This window comes from Schistocerca cancellata, chromosome 9, assembly GCF_023864275.1.
Source record: "Schistocerca cancellata isolate TAMUIC-IGC-003103 chromosome 9, iqSchCanc2.1, whole genome shotgun sequence".
Lineage (NCBI taxonomy): Eukaryota > Metazoa > Arthropoda > Insecta > Orthoptera > Acrididae > Schistocerca > Schistocerca cancellata.
The window spans coordinates 142,286,163-142,304,567 of NC_064634.1; the positions used below are offsets into that span (position 1 = coordinate 142,286,163).

The window sequence follows — 18,405 nt, forward strand, 5'->3', positions numbered from 1 at the left end:
ATTGTGGACAAGAGCATGCTATTATATCAGTGATGGGACCCCTTTTCTCACAGACACAATTGTACTATCCCGTAGAACGTGTGCCTGAGCACATACATTTGGTCATACCCAACATGAATTCAAGGAGTCGTCATGAGTGTGGGGTGCATCAACTCTTTGAGACCAGTTAAAACTGTTTGGTTCAGCACTATTACCAGCTTCAGACAGAACACTAAGAGGCACATATGCTCCCTGCACTGCCTATGCCCCCTGCACCATTTCACAGACATGTAACGAGACATTGCCTTAACCTTGTACCACCAATCTGCGCAGGCCTCCACACAAGTTTAGTTCACACATTGCAATGATTTATGGCTTCATTACCACCCTCAGCTGTAGGAAGTATAGGTCCTTGCTAGCATTACGGTACCCCAATGCAAATGGAATTCTTCCCAGTGAGGCAAAAATCACTTGTCATACAAGACAGGTCCCAGTCTTACTGCACAGTTAGATGTGCATCCAGAAGGCACTAGGGGCCAGTTAAATGGAGGGTGGATTTTTATACCCCCACCAAATGGTGATATCAAAATGGATTCAGTTAAGTCACTGTTGGATACTTTTGTCAAGTTGCAGAGATAGATGCCAGTAGACAGGAGTCAACAATATGGAATCACACCAGCATGAGCCACCACAAGACAGTACAGTGGGTGGATGTGCTGATGCAGTCACCACAATAAGGCTGGCAGCTCCAGCACTCTGCATTCAGTTCATAGCATCTTATGATACCTTTGGTCTATGAGTACTTTTTATCTATGGGTGCCCATTGGTGTTTTATTAGTTACAATTGGACAGTTGGCTTATGATACACTTGGCATTAGGATACAGCTGTGATTAGTATTTTCACTTGCTTGAAACCACTCTGCATGAACAAAACTTGACAGTGATCCTAGTCCAATCACACTCAAATCATTTCATGATCAGCAACTGTTAAATACATTCTGTGATTACGGACTGTATCCCAGCAAGTCACTATTCAATCAATGATTGTCCACTTGTAGGCCTTTGAAATGAATTTTGATACAAATCGCAGAATCTAGTAGCAATGCATCACCAATGGGATCTATCAACTCGTACCAATACTTGGTTGTAACAAGGTCTAGGGATATGAAATGGAATGATCACATAAGCTTATTCAGAGGTAAATCAGGTGGCAGGCTTCAGTTTATTGGTAGTGTATTAGGAAAATGCAATCAGTCTACAAACGGGATTGCTTAACACACTCATTAACCCATCCTAGAATATTGCTCAATGTGTTAAACCCATACCAAATAGGACCAACAAGTGATATTGAATATATACAAACAAAAGCAGCACACATGGTCACAGGTTTGTTTGTCTTGTGAGAAAGTGACACAGAGATGCTGGAAAAATGGAACTATCAAATGCTTGGGATAGATGCAAACTATTCCATGTAAAGTTACTTATAAAGTTTCAGGAGCCATCTTTAAGTAAGGAATCTAAGAATATACTAAGATCACCTATGTATCACTTGCACATGGATCACTAACATAACATTAGAATAGTTGCAGTAGTTAGAAGGATTTAAGCAATCATTCTTCCCACACCCAATATTTAAATAGAATGGGAAGAACCCTGATAATTGGTACAATGGGGAGTATCTCATCCATGCATTTCAGGTGTAGATGTAGATCAGATCCCATTTTAGTGAAAATATGTGAGGAAGACACTTTGCATTAGCGAAGTGTTTGTCCATGTTTTTATTTTTATTTGTATGGATTCAACCTTGGACACAATGTGTGCTATGTTCACAACTCTATTTTAGTTCAGGCTTCATTATCACTATAGTTTGTTAACCATCAACCATAGTAAGACACAAAATGTCAGCATTGGTATTTAAGAAACATTTAGTCTAGGACTGACAGCTCTAATGTTATATTTTACAACTGCTTCACAATCAGACTTAGACTTTGAGATAATTTGGTGAATTGTGCTTAGTGAATTTTCTATTTAACAGTGAGTTCAGTGCAAATTCTGGAGTTGAAACTTTTCAGTAATGAAAGAGTTGGAATTAAAGAGTTCACTACTGGTGAACATTGATTATGATAGAAACATAAAGCCTTTTTATGTTGTATTTGGTTAAAGCTGAATTGAGTATACTTCCATCTGAGGTAATTCAATGTAAGTATTTAGAATCAGTACCATGAATCAAGAAATTCTGTGTATGGCTCACATTCTAATTTGTGCATTTTATAAAAAATAACAATCAAAGTTTAAATGCAACAATTGAGTAGATAGGATCATAGGAAAGAACATTCGGAGATTTCCAGTTGGTTCACATAAGAAAAATTCTGGTAAGAAACTGGCATGCATCAGTAACTGAAAGTTGAGCTGGAGAGAGAGCATTTTAGAGAATTTTTGTCAGAGATTGCTGGCATTATTTCTAATTAAGCCTACTGAATGCTAAAAATTTGATTTGGTGGCCTTCTCTGTAGGGTAAATGCATAAAAAATCAACTGAGTAATATCAGTGCACCTTGACAACCATTTTAAAAAGAAGGCTCTGTACAGCACTAGGAACCATTTTGATACATAGCTTTAAGACTTTTCCATGGTAGTGGTATTCTGTTTTCAGTTACCAGCTGTAACAGAGACGGAATACTTTTATTGGAATCATGTAAAGAGCTGGATGGAACTGGTTTCTAAAACTATCACAGCTGTTGACATTGTACTTAGTGTTCTGGCATTCTTGACTGTGTATGAAACTCCATAGTGTGTAGCTGTATAAGCTGCTATTGTCATGCCAGTCAAAAATTGAACAGATTGTATAGTGTAACAGATTCAGTTTGTATGATTACTTTTTCTTCTGGCACTAGACATTGCAAACCAGTTATATAAAAGCACTAATACGATGAAGTTCAATTTAATTTTGCAAATATTTTACAGAGAACTTAATACACCAACAAAACACAAAGTATGTCAATACTCATCAAATGTCAATAATACTGGTTCATCAGGCTTATTTACTGGCTGGGTTCTAACATCCAAAAGTCCACCACTCCAGCCTATCCTGAAGTTACGACAGACCTGACAAGACAGAAAAAATTATTATTTAGCATAAAATACATTACTGTAAAGTAAGCATACCCCAAACTATTAAACAGCAAACAGATTTACAAACTTCCAGCATGCTGGAGTAGCTCGAGTCAACAACTTCTGTTAATCAGTAGAACAAAAAACCAGTCCAAGTTGTAACTTTTGCTTTTTATTCATTCAATGACTAGTTTTGGGTTAAGACCTATTTTCAAGTCAAAAATGGCATTTATGAAGATGTCATAAATGAACAATGAACATTTACAGTGCCAGGTCAGACATTAAGGGATACATATGCTATGTGAACATAAGACTGAAGCTGACAAAGCCTTGTGTAAAGATACGGTTCAATCGAAGATGTTTCCAGAATGGTATTGTTCCAAAATATGAAAAGGTGACTATCAAAAACAAGTCAAAAAGTGTAGTGACACTGAATAGGAGGGTGGAAACCATGTGGGTTAGGAGTGAGATTAGAATGGCCCATGGTACAAAAGACAAATGTAACGAAGATTTTTATTTTTTGCATTTGAAATTGATAGTGTGTATTTGATATTTACAATTCCAGTTCTTTATCCCTATGTTAGTGAAAATAAGATTGAAATATGAAGCACACAGAGTAATACGCTTAGATGACTAGATCTGGCTAGTGCTGTGAATAGTGCTGTTCCTGAGTCACATACTTTTGCCAAATGGGTTGTTAATTTGACTAATGTACAATTTACACATGAGGAAACATTACTTTTGAGCAAGGGGTCAGGTTATACACTTCAGTTGCCTATATCTGACAGTTATGTGGCAAACTTGATCACTGAAGTTAAGGTGGCATATATATACATCAAACTGGACTGCCTTGAGGAGACATTGGTTGTTGTCAAAATAGAAGTACTGTTAGCTAAGGAGCATCTCAGTGCTAAGAGCAATAGGGGTAGGCAAAATGAGCAATGGGTTTTGATGGGCATCAATGGTAAATTAAATAGAGAGAACACTTTAATAACAAAAGCCAATAAAGGAAGTACATTAGTTGTCTTTATCAGAGGTAACGTACAAGGAAAAGGACCTGGACTTTTTGACAAGTAATGGTATGCGACAGATTGATAAGGAACCAACAAAGTTTGTGAATGTAGCTTTAAAAAAGGAGTTATCTGCATGCACTGTAAGTGTTCGTTGCACATTTTTGACATCTCCAGAAGTGCCATTTTTGACTTTGTTACGATGACTGAAAATGGGTCACAGCCTGAAACTAATCATCAAATGAATAAAAAGTAACAACTGTGACTTGGACTGGCTTTTTTGTTCTACTCAGCAAACAGATTTCTTAAAAGAAGAGTTTTCATTTCAACAGTGAAGGAGCCAATGATTAACAAGTTTTAGGTAACATATAACACAAACTGGTACACATTTATATTTCCTGAGTGTAGTTATTCCTCTGAGTGTGTTTTTACAGGAAATTGTAACAATTTAATTGCAATAATAATGGTCACATAGAGCATCACAAAGAAATGGTTCCACATGAATGAAATAGTAGTTGTTCATCATCATCATCATCATCATCATCATCATCATCATCATCATCAGGTCTACAGGCTTTAATGGACACTGCCGCTGTAGGTAAAATCTTCTATGTTCTTAGGCTGCATCATCATAAGGCCATTTTACATCCACTGCAGCATAAAGGCTGCCCCTAGATTTCTCCATGCCTTATGATCTACATCAGATGGTATCTATACTGTTCTGTCACATTTTTTATCTGTCTCCTTCCATTTGATCATCATTTCATTCTCTTCTCAGTTTGTGTAATCCAGCATAGAACTTCTCTGATCCATCTACCACTCCATTCACTTAGTCGCCTGTCCCATCTTCCACCCTTCCTTCCTTCATCTCTTCTCCATTCCATTTTTATTATACTCAGAATTATGTCTTCCACTCCATTCTGTTTCCTGATCCACCTGTTTGTTTCCCAGCCAACCTTAGAAATTCTCAACAAGCAGCTTTCTATTGTTCACAGCACAATCCTAATGTTTCACTTGGTTTTTATACAAAATGTCTAAGCACTCCAGCAGATGTTTGCACCTCTGTTAACTTTTTTTCGTGTCCATCCAGTCACTGTCTTCAAGTAATATAAACATAAAACTCATCAGTTGATAATATGACTTAGTTTTTAATTTGCATCATTTCCTTTTCAGTGTGTTGGTCATACATTATTTTAGTCTTACTACAACTGATTTTCAGGCCTACACTCAGACTTACACCAATAAAATTACATTTGTACAATGACAGCAGCAAAATAAATATAGTTCAGATTTGTTCCATTAGTGCATATTGCTGACCATTTTGTCTGTAAGTCAGCAGGGGAATACTGTAGTCTGGCAGCTAGATACTAACATTCTTCTGTAGAGAAAATTCTGCTACCATGTACACTTGACAGCAAAAAAAGTGTCCACAGCAGAATGCAATCAACATAATGTAGCTGTGTCATAAGTCCTCACCCTGGTATCCAACCTCATCAGCTCAACAAACATTTTAAAAATCTCTTAAGTGCAAAACAGTCTACAACTAAAAATGGAAACGATCCAAAGACCAATTAAAAAGGTGTTTTTATTCATTCTGGGACGAATTCAATATGAAGCAGCAGTCAGGGAGACATTGTAAATGAGACAAGAAACATTATTCTTTCAGCCAAAGCATTGTACACAAACTCAAGACTGGTTATAAGTGGAATTCTGCACAGAAGGTCACTAAGCAGCTCTTATATAAGCAACATAAACAGTGCTAACAGGGAACAGTGCGACGAACTCAGCACAATATTCGTCGACCCCAACAAATTTTTAAGTGACAAATGCTTGGGAAAGGATGGCGTGTATTTAAATAGACTAGGCTCAATGAATTTCAATAAAATGGTTACAGACATCTGTAAAATCATTAAGAACAAGGTAAACTGATACCATGTGGAGGGGGTGAAAATTCAAAAGTTAAAATTGAAAATAAAAAATATCTTCCAGGCAGAAATTCCAATATAAATATAAATACTAAAGATAGTAAGTTTCAGAACTCGTGTTCAACTCCATTTCATCAAAATGTACAATCGCTATCCAACAAAGTAAACAAATTTCAAATTTTGTTAGAAAATGGCATGAAAAACACCTCTGTATTATATTTTACTGAACATTGGCTTGACAAAGAGAAACTTCATATGTTATGCATTCCAAATTTTGTATTGGGTAGTTATTTTTATTGGAAATTGTATAAAAATGGTGGTTGTTGCATTTATGTTAAAAATAGCATAAATTTTAAACGAATGCCATATGTAGAAAAATTATCCATAGAGAAAGATATTGAGGTAAATGGAATTGAAATCACAGACGAAAAAATTGCTATAATTTGTCAATACAAGGCGCCAACTGGCAATATTAACATCATGTTAAAGAACCTTGAAAATATCTTACACAAGACTACACAAAAAAATAGAAAACTAATTTTATGTGGAGATTTCAACATTGACTTTGCAAATGAGTCCAATCAAAAAACTGCTTTATTGAACCTCTTAGCAACTTTCAATTTGAAGGCTACTATAGAAACACCAACACACATCACAAAAACCTCAGCCACGATCCTCGATCAAATATTTATAAGATTATGAAAACCATTTAGTTCAACTGAATGTCTAACTACTACCTCTAGGAAGTGTAATGACCGGAATACACAACATTTCCTTATCTACCTGTGTAAAGAAACTTGGGAAGACATCTATGAATGTAAAAGTACAAATGATAAGCAACAAATTCCTAAATAGTTTTAGCTATTATTTTGTACTTTGCTTTCCACCCCATAAAAAAACAGTCACAAAAAAGGATCTGAAAATAAAATGGGTCACAATAGGGATATAAATATCTGTGAAGAAAAAGAGATTACTTCATGAAATATCTAGACAGCACACCACATCCCCAGAATTTTGATTCCTATTTTAAGAATTATGAAAATATTTTAACTAAAGTTATAAAAGAAGCAAAAATAATGGCAAATAGTTCCTTCATAGCAAATGTACAAAATAAAATGAAAGCTATATAGGACATTGTAAGGCATGAAACAGGAGTAAAACGGAGAGAATACCATAATATCAAACTGAACGAAAACACTTCTGTAATATCTGATCCCCAGCAGATAGCAAATAATTTTAACTCATATTTCTCTGAGGCAGCTGAGATTCTGGTGAAGCAAAACTTTCAATATGGTGTCACTGCAAATCAGATTAAAACTATCCCTAGTAACAAGTCTCTCTTCCAATACCCAACAGATGAACAGGAAATGCTAAAAACAATAGGGGAGCTAAAATCAAAATTTTCCTCTGTTACTGACAACATACCAGACCATATCATTAAAAAATGTGCACCCTTAGTAGTTAGGCCGATGGTAGACATATGCAATAGTTCACTTTCTCAGGGAATCTTCCCAGAAAGGTTAAAAATAGCTAAAGTGAAGCCATTGTACAAAAAGGGTGAAAAAACAGATATAACAAATTATAGGCCAGTCTCTCTACTATCTGTTTTTCTAAAATAATTGAAAAAATCTTTTATAAAAGACTCGCAGATTTCATTGAAAAAAATAAACTTTTCTCAGCTACACAGCATGGATTCCGAAAATGTAAATCCACTGAGACAGCTATTAAAGATTTCTTAAATGAAGCTCTAAATGCATTAGATAAAAAAGAACACATAGCAGCAATATTCCTAGATATTTCAAAAGTATTTGACATCATTAACCATGGTCTATTGCTTAGAAAGCTAGAAAATGTTGGTGTCAGAGGCCCAGTCTATGAGTGGGTAAAGTCATATCTACAAAACAGACAGCAAATAGTTGAAGTCTTGTACAAAGAAGGAAAAAATTTAACTTCCTATAAATCAGAACCCCCCCCCCCCCATGAACCATGGACCTTGCCGTTGGTGGGGAGGCTTGCGTGCCTCAGCGATACAGATAACCGCACCGTAGGTACAACCACAACGGAGGGGTATCTGTTGAGAGGCCAGACAAACGTGTGGTTCCTGAAGAGGGGCAGCAGCCTTTTCAGTAGTTGCAAGGGCAACAGTCTGGATGATTTACTGATATGGCCTTGTACCAATAACCAAAACGGCCATGCTGTGCTGGTACTGCGAACGGCTGAAAGCAAGGGGAAACTACGGCCGTAATTTTTCCCGAGGGCATGCAGCATTACTGTATGATTAAATGATGATGGCGTCCTCTTGGGAAAAATATTCCGGAGGTAAAATAGTCCCCCATTTGGATCTCCAGGCGGGGACTACTCAAGAGGATGTCGTTATCAGGAGAAAGAAAACTGGCGTTCTACGGATCGGAGCGTGGAATGTCAGATCCCTTAATCGGGCAGGCAGGTTAGAAAATTTAAAAAGGGAAATGGATAGGTTAAAGTTAGATATAGTGGGAATTAGTGAAGTTCGGTGGCAGGAGGAACAAGGCTTCTGGTCAGGTGACTACAGGGTTATAAACACGAAGTCAAATAGGGGTAATGCAGGAGTAGGTTTAATAATGAATAGAAAAATAGGAATGCGGGTAAGCTACTACAAACAGCATAGTGAACGCATTATTGTGGCCAAGATAGATACGAAGCCCACACCTACTACAGTAGTACAAGTTTATATGCCAACTAGCTCTGCAGATAACGAAGAAATTGAAGAAATGTATGATGAAATAAAAGAAATTATTCAGATAGTGAAGGGAGACGAAAATTTAATAGTCATGGGTGACTGGAATTCGAGTGTAGGAAAAGGGAGAGAAGGAAACGTAGTAGGTGAATATGGATTGGGGCTAAGAAATGAAAGAGGAAGCCGCCTCGTAGAATTTTGCACAGAGCACAACTTAATCATAGCTAACACTTGGTTTAAGAATCATGACAGAAGGTTGTATACGTGGAAGAACCCTGGAGATACTAAAAGGTATCATATAGATTATATAATGGTAAGACAGAGATTTAGGAACCAGGTTTTAAATTGTAAGACATTTCCAGGGGCAGATGTGGACTCTGACCACAATCTATTTGTGATGACCTGTAGATTAAAACTGAAGAAACTGCAAAAAGGTGGGAATTTAAGGAGATGGGACCTGGATAAACTGAAAGAACAAGAGGTTGTACAGAGTTTCAGGGAGAGCATAAGGGAACAATTGATAGGAATGGGGGAAAGAAATACAGTAGAGGAAGAATGGGTAGCTTTGAGAGATGAAGTAGTGAAGGCAGCAGAGGATCAAGTAGGTAAAAAGACGAGGGCTAGTAGAAATCCTTGGATAACAGAAGAAATATTGAATTTAATTGATGAAAGGAGAAAATATAAAAATTCAGTAAATGAAGCAGGCAAAGAGGAATACAAACGTCTCAAAAATGAGATCGACAGGAAGTGCAAAATGGCTAAGCAGGCATGGCTAGAGAACAAATGTAAGGATGTAGAGGCTTATCTCACTAGGGGTAAGACAGATACTGCCTACAGGAAAATTACAGAGAACTTTGGAGAAAACAGAGACACTTGTATGAATATCAAGAGCCCAGATGGAAACCCAGTTCTAAGCAAAGAAGGGAAAGCAGAAAGGTGGAAGGAGTATATAGAGGGTCTATACAAGGGCAATGCACTTGAGGACAATATTATGGAAATGGAAGAGGATGTACATGAAGATGAAATGGGAGATACGATACTGCGTGAAGAGTTTGACAGAGCACTGAAAGACCTGAGTCGAAACAAGGCCCCGGGAGTAGACAACATTCCATTAGAACTATTGACGGCCTTGGGAGAGCCATTCCTGACAAAACTCTACCATCTGGTGAGCAAGATGTATGAAACAGGCGAAATACACTCAGACTTCAAGAAGAATATAATAATTCCAATCCCAAAGAAAGCAGGTGTTGACAGATGTGAAAATTACCGAACAATCAGTTTAATAAGCCACAGCTGCAAAATACTAACACGAATTCTTTGCAGACGAATGGAAAAACTAGTAGAAGCCGACCTCGGGGAAGATCAGTTTGGATTCCGTAGAAATACCGGAACACGTGAGGCAATACTGACTTTACGACTTATCTTAGAAGAAAGATTAAGGAAAGGCAAACCTACATTTCTAGCATTTGTAGACTTAGAGAAAGCTTTTGACAATGTTGACTGGAATACTCTCTTTCAAATTCTAAAGGTGGCAGGGGTAAAATACAGGGAGCGAAAGGCTATTTACAATTTGTACAGAAACCAGATGGCAGTTATAAGAGTCGAGGGATATGAAAGGGAAGCAGTGGTTGGGAAGGGAGTAAGACAGGGTTGTAGCCTCTCCCCGATGTTATTCAATCTGTATATTGAGCAAGCAGTAAAGGAAACAAAAGAAAAATTCGGAGTAGGTATTAAAATCCATGGAGGAGAAATAAAAACTTTGAGGTTCGCCGATGACATTGTAATTCTGTCAGAGACAGCAAAGGACTTGGAAGAGCAGTTGAACGGAATGGATGGTGTCTTGAAGGGAGGATATAAGATGAACATCAACAAAAGCAAAACGAGGATAATGGAATATAGTCGAATTAAGTTGGGTGATGTTGAGGGTATTAGATTAGGAAATGAGACACTTAAACTAGTAAAGGAGTTTTGCTATTTGGGGAGCAAAATAACTGATGATGGTCGAAGCAGAGAGGATATAAAATGTAGACTGGCAATGGCAAGGAAAGCGTTTCTGAAGAAGAGAAATTTGTTAACATTGAGTATAGATTTAAGTGTCAGGAAGTCATTTCTGAAAGTATTTGTATGGAGTGTAGCCATGTATGGAAGTGAAACATGGACGGTAAATAGTTTGGACAAGAAGAGAATAGAAGCTTTCGAAATGTGGTGCTACAGAAGAATGCTGAAGATTAGATGGGTAAATCACATAACTAATGAGGAAGTATTGAATAGGATTGGGGAGAAGAGAAGTTTGTGGCACAACTTGACCAGAAGAAGGGATCGGTTGGTAGGACATGCTCTGAGGCATCAAGGGATCACCAATTTAGTATTGGAGGGCAGCATGGAGGGTAAAAATCGTAGGGGGAGACCAAGAGATGAATACACTAAGCAGATTCAGAAGGATGTAGGTTGCAGTAGGTACTGGGAGATGAAGAAGCTTGTACAGGATAGAGTAGCATGGAGAGCTGCATCAAACCAGTCTCTGGACTGAAGACCACAACAACAACAACATAAATCAGAAAGACAGTGTGTTAAATACGGTGTGCCGCAGGGTTCCGTACTGGGACCAATCTTGTTCTTGCTGTTTGTAAATGACCTGGAACCATCCAGCCCTAACTATAAGTACATTAAATATGCTGATGATACAGATATACTTATCAAAGGAAAGACCCCAGAAGAGCTCCAAAATGAAATAAACAAGAGTACTTCACACGTATCAGAATGGTTCGCAACGAACAACTTAATAATAATCACACATAAAACAAACACTATGCATCTACACACAGTGCAGAATAAACAGCCTTTAACTGCAACCATAGAACTTTTAGGCAAAAGACTTGAAATAGTAAATAGCACCAAATTTTTGGGAGTTTGGATCCAAGATGACCTAAGATGGCAGAAACACACACAACACCTATGTAGTAACTTAAATACCATTTGTTATAGTATAAAAATTCTTGCTGGATGCACATCAATGCAAGCCATAAAAATGTGTGCTATGCCCAAGCAGAATCACTACTAAGATATGGTTTAATTTGCTGGGGAAATTCACCACCCAGCAAAAGCTGTTTTATTGCACAAAAAAGAATTATAAGAGCCATGGAAGGCTCAGCGCCTTTATCTTCATGCAAACCCTCATTTAAAAAGCTTCATATTCTTCCATTACCATGCCTATATATCCTAGAAACAACAATGTTTATAAGGAAAATCGTAGATGAAAATACCGTATTTACTCGAATCTAAGACGCACTCAAATCTAAGCCGCACCCGAAAAATGAGACTCGAAATCGAGGAAAAAAGTTTTCCCGAATCTAAGCCGCACCTGAAATTTGAGACTCGAAATTCAAGGGGAGAGAAAAGTTTTAGGCCGCACCTCCAAATCAAAACAAAGTTGGTCCATTGTAATACGAGACACAATTTAGGTCGAATGAATGACGATACAGCTACAGGAGTTTGGTTCGAGTCGTAAGCTTAACAGTTAAGTTTTACCAGGTAGCCATTGCTATACGTCAGGCGCTCCGTCCGTATTTATACGGGTACCCTTCCTTTTCACGTGCTTCGTCTGGTTTGAATCGATTGCTTATTTTGCTTTGATCTGATAAGTGCCGTTTTCTTTGTTATAGGTGTTAACGTCACTCTGAGCTGAAAATGCATTATCATGCATTGTTTGTCTCATTCTGATAGTGCGTGTTTACGGCCTGTCGCCGCGCGCGGCATGGCTTGCTTTTGTGCGCGCTACCGCCGCTTACAATTAAAAAAAAAAGAAAAGAGAGGAATCGTCTCACTAGCGAAACAATGGCAAGAGATTGCTATTTGTTGTTACTTACACTGCTTTCTTTGATAATGATCAACAAGAAACAAATAATAGACTGCATATGATAGAATATGTTCTGAACGAGAGTTAGGCGAAAATTTTTCTCCGTTTGAAAATCTTTGCGGCCGCTTCTCTAGTACGTCAAATTCTGCACAGGAATTAGTCATATTAGATTTAAAAATCTAATCAATTACCGTGCTTAATTTCTGACTGTATCACTATTAGGCATAAGAAAAAGACGAATGTAAACATGACACGATACGTATATTCTTCCGCGTTTGCTGTTGTCTCACTCTAGTTTCGTAGTTTATTAGGCAGATAGGATTTAAATGAAATAGCAGCAAACACGAAAGAATACGTGGCATAATGTTTACATTCATATTATTCTTATGGTGAAGAGAATACTGCATGTGATTCACATTTCGTCAGGTTCCTATTAGCAATCACCTCTTCTCACAGGTAGTAAAAAATTCAACACGTAGAGTTGGCCATATTGACAAACATCCCAAACAGTCTTGCCAGTCGGATTTTCGTAGTACATTGAAATTCTGCTACATTCGAAGATGAACAATACGGAATTTGTATTTACTTCGTTGGATAATGTACGAAAATGCAGTGGTCGAAACTCGGGGCGGAGAAAAAAGCTCGTCTTCCACCTTTTTTTTTTTTTAATTTATTTACTGACGCAGAGATTTTGGCCCCAGAATATTTCTCTGTGCCTACAAAGCATGCCCTTGTAGCGCTACATATATTCGACGGCAGAAGTTAGTTGTGGCAGCACCTACCAACATTTTTCAGAACTTCTGCTTGCTTTGCACTCGATTCTAAGCCGCAGGCAGTTTTTTGGATTACAAAAACCGGAAAAAAAGTGCGGCTTAGATTCGAGTAAATACGGTAGCAAGATAGGTCCAAAAAACCAAAATATCCAATCATACAACACAAGAAATGATCAAGATTTACATATGCATTTTTCACATACAACACTAAAACAAAAAGGACCCTTGCAAGCAGGAAAAAAAACTGTATAACAAACTACCTAAAAAAATTAAGGCAATAACTGGCATGCATAAATTCAAAACTGCTGTGAGTGACTACTTGCGACAGAATTGCTACTATAGTGCTGATGAATTTTTATTTACAATGTAAATATGTGAAAAATTTAAATAGTTTATACAATTAAGGCCAAAATAATAAATGTGTACATGTAGATTTATCTGTGTATTATATGTGGTCTATTACATATATGTGTGTGTCTGTATAATCGAGGCCGAACTTATGAAACGTGTGCGTGTAAAATTTATTTGTGTATTTGTGAAATGTTATTCCCATATGTTAGAGTTATATTGCTATATACTGAAAACCATACAACAGTTTTTCTGTTAAACTTCATTGCAAATTATTTGACTTGTCCTATATCATTATGTACCCCTGTACAGTGTATGATTCACAAGACCAATAAATATACAATACCATACGATACAATACAAACACCAAAACTCTGTGGGGCACAGTCAACTGACTAAACACAAAGGTTGCAAAAAGAGACCACTAGAGAACACTGCTCATTACAGCAGTCAGTCCGGATGTAAGCTGATACCACTATACAGCAAATATTAGAAAACACTTTATTAGAGATGAGACAGTCCTTAAAACTTGTAAATTAAACTTAATTATAATAAGTGACACTGCAGAAGTCTTATCACACCCATTAAAAAGCATCACACGTTTTTGTTTGTGATCAGAATTTGATACCACTGTTAACTAAACAAAGCCTGGATATCTGATAGAGAATTGACTAGACATAGAGAGACCTAAAATATCAAAATGTTCACCATATCAGTTTACAAGGCTGAATATCCAAATGTGGAAATAAATGATAATACATTTAGCACTGCACCAGGAACCCCATGAAGCTCATATTGCCTCTGGGAAGTAACAACGAAAGCTATGTAATAATGTGCAACACACAGTTATCACACACCATGAAGTGATGATGAAAGGGGAGTAGAACCCAGTACCTGTATGAATTATTAACTAAGCACAATCAGATGTCAGATATTGAATAAGTTCAACAACAGCATGATACTGGATCGACGATACAAGTGTTTTTTGCCTGGCATGAATTCGAACCCTACCTTTCACTATTGTCTTATAACTACGAATAGACATGAAACATTTTTGTTTCTTCACTAGTAGTGAGATGTGCACAAGTTTGGCTGCAGGTAATGCAAAAAATAGTTCTTTGCTGCCGAAGACTCCAACCCCAGGCTTATTGTTGTTGTTGTTGACTCCACACAAAGAGGTGTCGACTGTCAAATTCCCTTTCACTAGTAGTTAGGAACACACCATTTGTATAGACCCTGAGGAGTTTGGCATCATGTGGAAACAACAAAATGATGTGACAGTGTCATCTTGAAGGGTTCAAATCCAGAGAAATATTGGAATCAGAGCTTGAATCACAGCCCAGTGCCAAAATTTTCAAAACCTCAAGGTCACTTAAAATAAGAAATGAAGGTCCTATGACCTCACATGATGATTGGTTCATGAGATAAAATAACACTACTACCTGATGATTGGTTCATGAACTAAAAAACATTACTACCGTAAGAAAGCTCACTAGAGACAAAGTTTCCGCACGCAGTGACTTTCACCTCTCATAGCCAAAACTAATCCAACTCTGTTCCAGTCAGTAGCAAATGGACATGTTTAATGTTGATTTTCAACCACAGCACAGTCCTGAATTCTTTACTTTGCATTACTGGAGGAGAAGAGGGTATGTTTGTAGCTGTTACAAAGTAGTGCCCCAGAGGGAATCAAACCCACACCTTGGCCATTACAAACTAGCCTCAGTCCAAATAACCATCAAACTTCACATGTGTTAGCACCAAGATCTTGACCGCTTGTTACAGACCAGCATCTACCAAGTGATCATGACACATCACGCATAGAGCCTATGATCTCCAGTGGACTTCCTGCACTCAAATTAGCAAGGGTAACATTGCATAAGATATAATACTATGTTTCAGCATGGTCTGTGAATATTTTGCATGGCTTGTTGCTATAAACTTATTCAACTATTGTCTTATTTTGTTCAAGTTTGTAGTACAGCTCATGCCATGGCAACTTGAATATTTCTCATTCTTGATGTTACAAGGGTGTCCTTTATGCATTAGAAAATGGAGTCTAAAACAAATAAAGTATAAAATTTATGCCATTGTGTTCTGTTGGTGTTTAATACAAGGGTAAAAGCAATGGAAGCAATTTGAAAACCTGTGCCCCGTATGGAGTGACTACTATCAAGAAAGCCAAGTTGCATTGTTTCAAGTATGATAATTTTGGGATAAATTAATCACCACATTTAGGAAGACAGACAGACATTGAAGCAGGATGTTTCTCCAATTTACTAATATGGTCACCAACAGTGTATCTGATAAGTGGCAAGTTTGACAGCCAATTAACCTTCATGTGACACTTGCCTTCAGCAGTCATACTGAGGTTAAAAGGAAGGAAGGAGGATTATCGTACAACATATGGTCAAAAACAAGATTAGATGTGAAGCAGAATCTCGGACAGGGAAGGAAGGTGAAGGAAGGTGTCTGCGCCCTTTCAAAACATTGATCCTGGCATTTGCTGTAACAAATTTAAGGAGGTCATCGTAAACCTGATTCAATGTGGCCTGATGGCAATTTTAAGTACCATATGATAACTCCATAAGGAAAAAATAGTGTGTAAGCCATACCGAACATTATCTCAAATGATGGCCTGTATATATCCACAAAATGTATTGTTATTGATATATGTCTGGTGGCACAAAGAAGGTGTTTGTGTTACGAACTCTTTCATGGGGATGTGTCCTTCACGGCTGTCCTTTGTTGCCAACAGATGAGATGCCTTAAAGTTGCAGAGTAACAAATGTGACCTGGAAGACAGCCAGGTTGGTAAAGATGTCTGCTGAACATCTTCTAAACTGGCACCCACATGTTTTTACCTTTTTTACCCTTATTGATCAACCGCCAAGAAAGTTACTTTTTCTTTTCTTGTGTTTTTTGTTTTGGTGATTGTGCTTTAAATGTGGCTCACCTCAAAATCAGCAAGTCACTACCTGCAATGTGCATCTCAGATGGTTTTTGATAATGAGGTGGAACACATTGTTGACAATTTCTCTAATATTTGTGTCTATATTGTTCAATAACTTAACGGGAAATGCTATAAATATGTGCTACACTAATACAACTGGTGTCTCATCATAATACCATAAAGTGAATGGCTATCTTAATTAAACTTGAAGTCTTTCCTCATACTCAAGTAGCTCTACCAGACTACAATGTAAATATAACAATGTGGCTGTAAGAGTAGTTGCTGAATGAAATGCAATTAACAGAGCATTATGTGATACAATTTCATTAACCAATTTGTATATTTTGAGTAGCAGTACTGCCATATTGTATGTTTATTACTGCTAGATCTAACAGTTACATAAATTTAGCAACATATCTTATTATAACAAAATTTCTAAAAATGGCATTCTGTGTTCAGTACAGCAGTCCATAGCTCTGTCAAGAGGAGATAAAAATCTTACTCTCACTCCAGTTTGGAACTGTCAGCTACTGCCTCTTACTCTTTACAGTGCATTGACATTTTTGTGGAGCAAGTGGCCAACTGCAGCATTTATTGCCTCCTCCTTGCCCTTGTGATGGCTGATACAGACAATTCATGATGAAGTCAATGATATTAGTCATAGTTGTTGTGTAAAAGTAATCTTTGTTTTCTGTAAACTTATGTTTGATAAGTTGATGACATACCAAAATGAAATTCAGCCAGAATATTTGATTCGTATACCATGAATATATCAGATGAATCTTGAAAGCTAATTCTCTGTTTTTCCAGGAGGTAACAAAACTATCCAACATATTTCACTATGTTGTCATGACCCTATCATAGTTGTAGCAGGATCATTATGTTTCTACTGGCAATGTCTTTCTTGAGTGGACTAACAATTTATGTGCATCATCTGCACCAATGATGCAGTGGCTTAACTACTTTTCCTACAACATCATAATGAGTATTTTAGTATTTATGGTGAGAGAGGAGACTGGAAAGTTGCACAGACCACTGCAATATGTTCAAAGAAAATAAACATAATCCACTGAGTTACAGATCCATTTCATTGACATCAACACGTAGCAGGATGTCTGAACAAATACTTTGTTCCAGTGTTATGAAATACCCCAAAACTTATTACCTATTGACACCAAACTAGCATGGACATGGAAAGGATCACTCTTGTGAGACACAACTGGCCCTTTATTCACACCACATACTATGTACAGGGGCTCTCAAATTACTTCCATATTTATAGAGTTCTAAAATGTCTTTTGATATCACTCCTCATAAGTAGTTTCTAACCACATTGCTTTTTTATGGACTGTCACCTTAGCTGTGTGACTGGATTCATGATTTCCTGTCAGAAAGGTCACAGATCACAGTAACTTATGGGACACCACCTACTGAAATGGAAGTGATTAGTGTGATTTCACAAGTAAAGTGATGTAGACCTTTTGCATATTCTAATTTATATATACAATTTAGCAATCAGAACATTTCTCTCAGATTTGTAGCTGGTAATGCTGCCATCTAATAAATTCCTTGGATGAGATAAGCAAATTACAAAATTATGTTGAAAATATATCTTTCACAGTGCAAAATGTGACAATTGACCCTAAACAATAAAATGTGTTACATTCTTCACATTGATACCAAAAAAACTCTGTTAAAGTTTGGTTACAAAGTAAATCAGTCACATTTGAAGATT

At 37.1% G+C, this 18,405-nt stretch overlaps 1 protein-coding gene across 2 annotated transcripts in view; it reads right to left on the reverse strand.

Moving 5' to 3' along the window:
* Positions 1 to 2,903: 2,903 nt before the first annotated feature.
* LOC126100456 (cytochrome P450 302a1, mitochondrial) overlaps positions 2,904 to 18,405 on the reverse strand; it is a 230,022-nt gene continuing 214,520 nt past the window's right edge. For both annotated transcript variants that reach the window (XM_049911065.1, XM_049911064.1), the window contains exon 9: positions 2,904 to 3,083. In XM_049911065.1, coding sequence (XP_049767022.1) covers positions 2,976 to 3,083 — 108 coding nt within the window. In that variant the 3' untranslated portion in view covers positions 2,904 to 2,975. The remainder of the gene's footprint in view (positions 3,084 to 18,405) is intronic.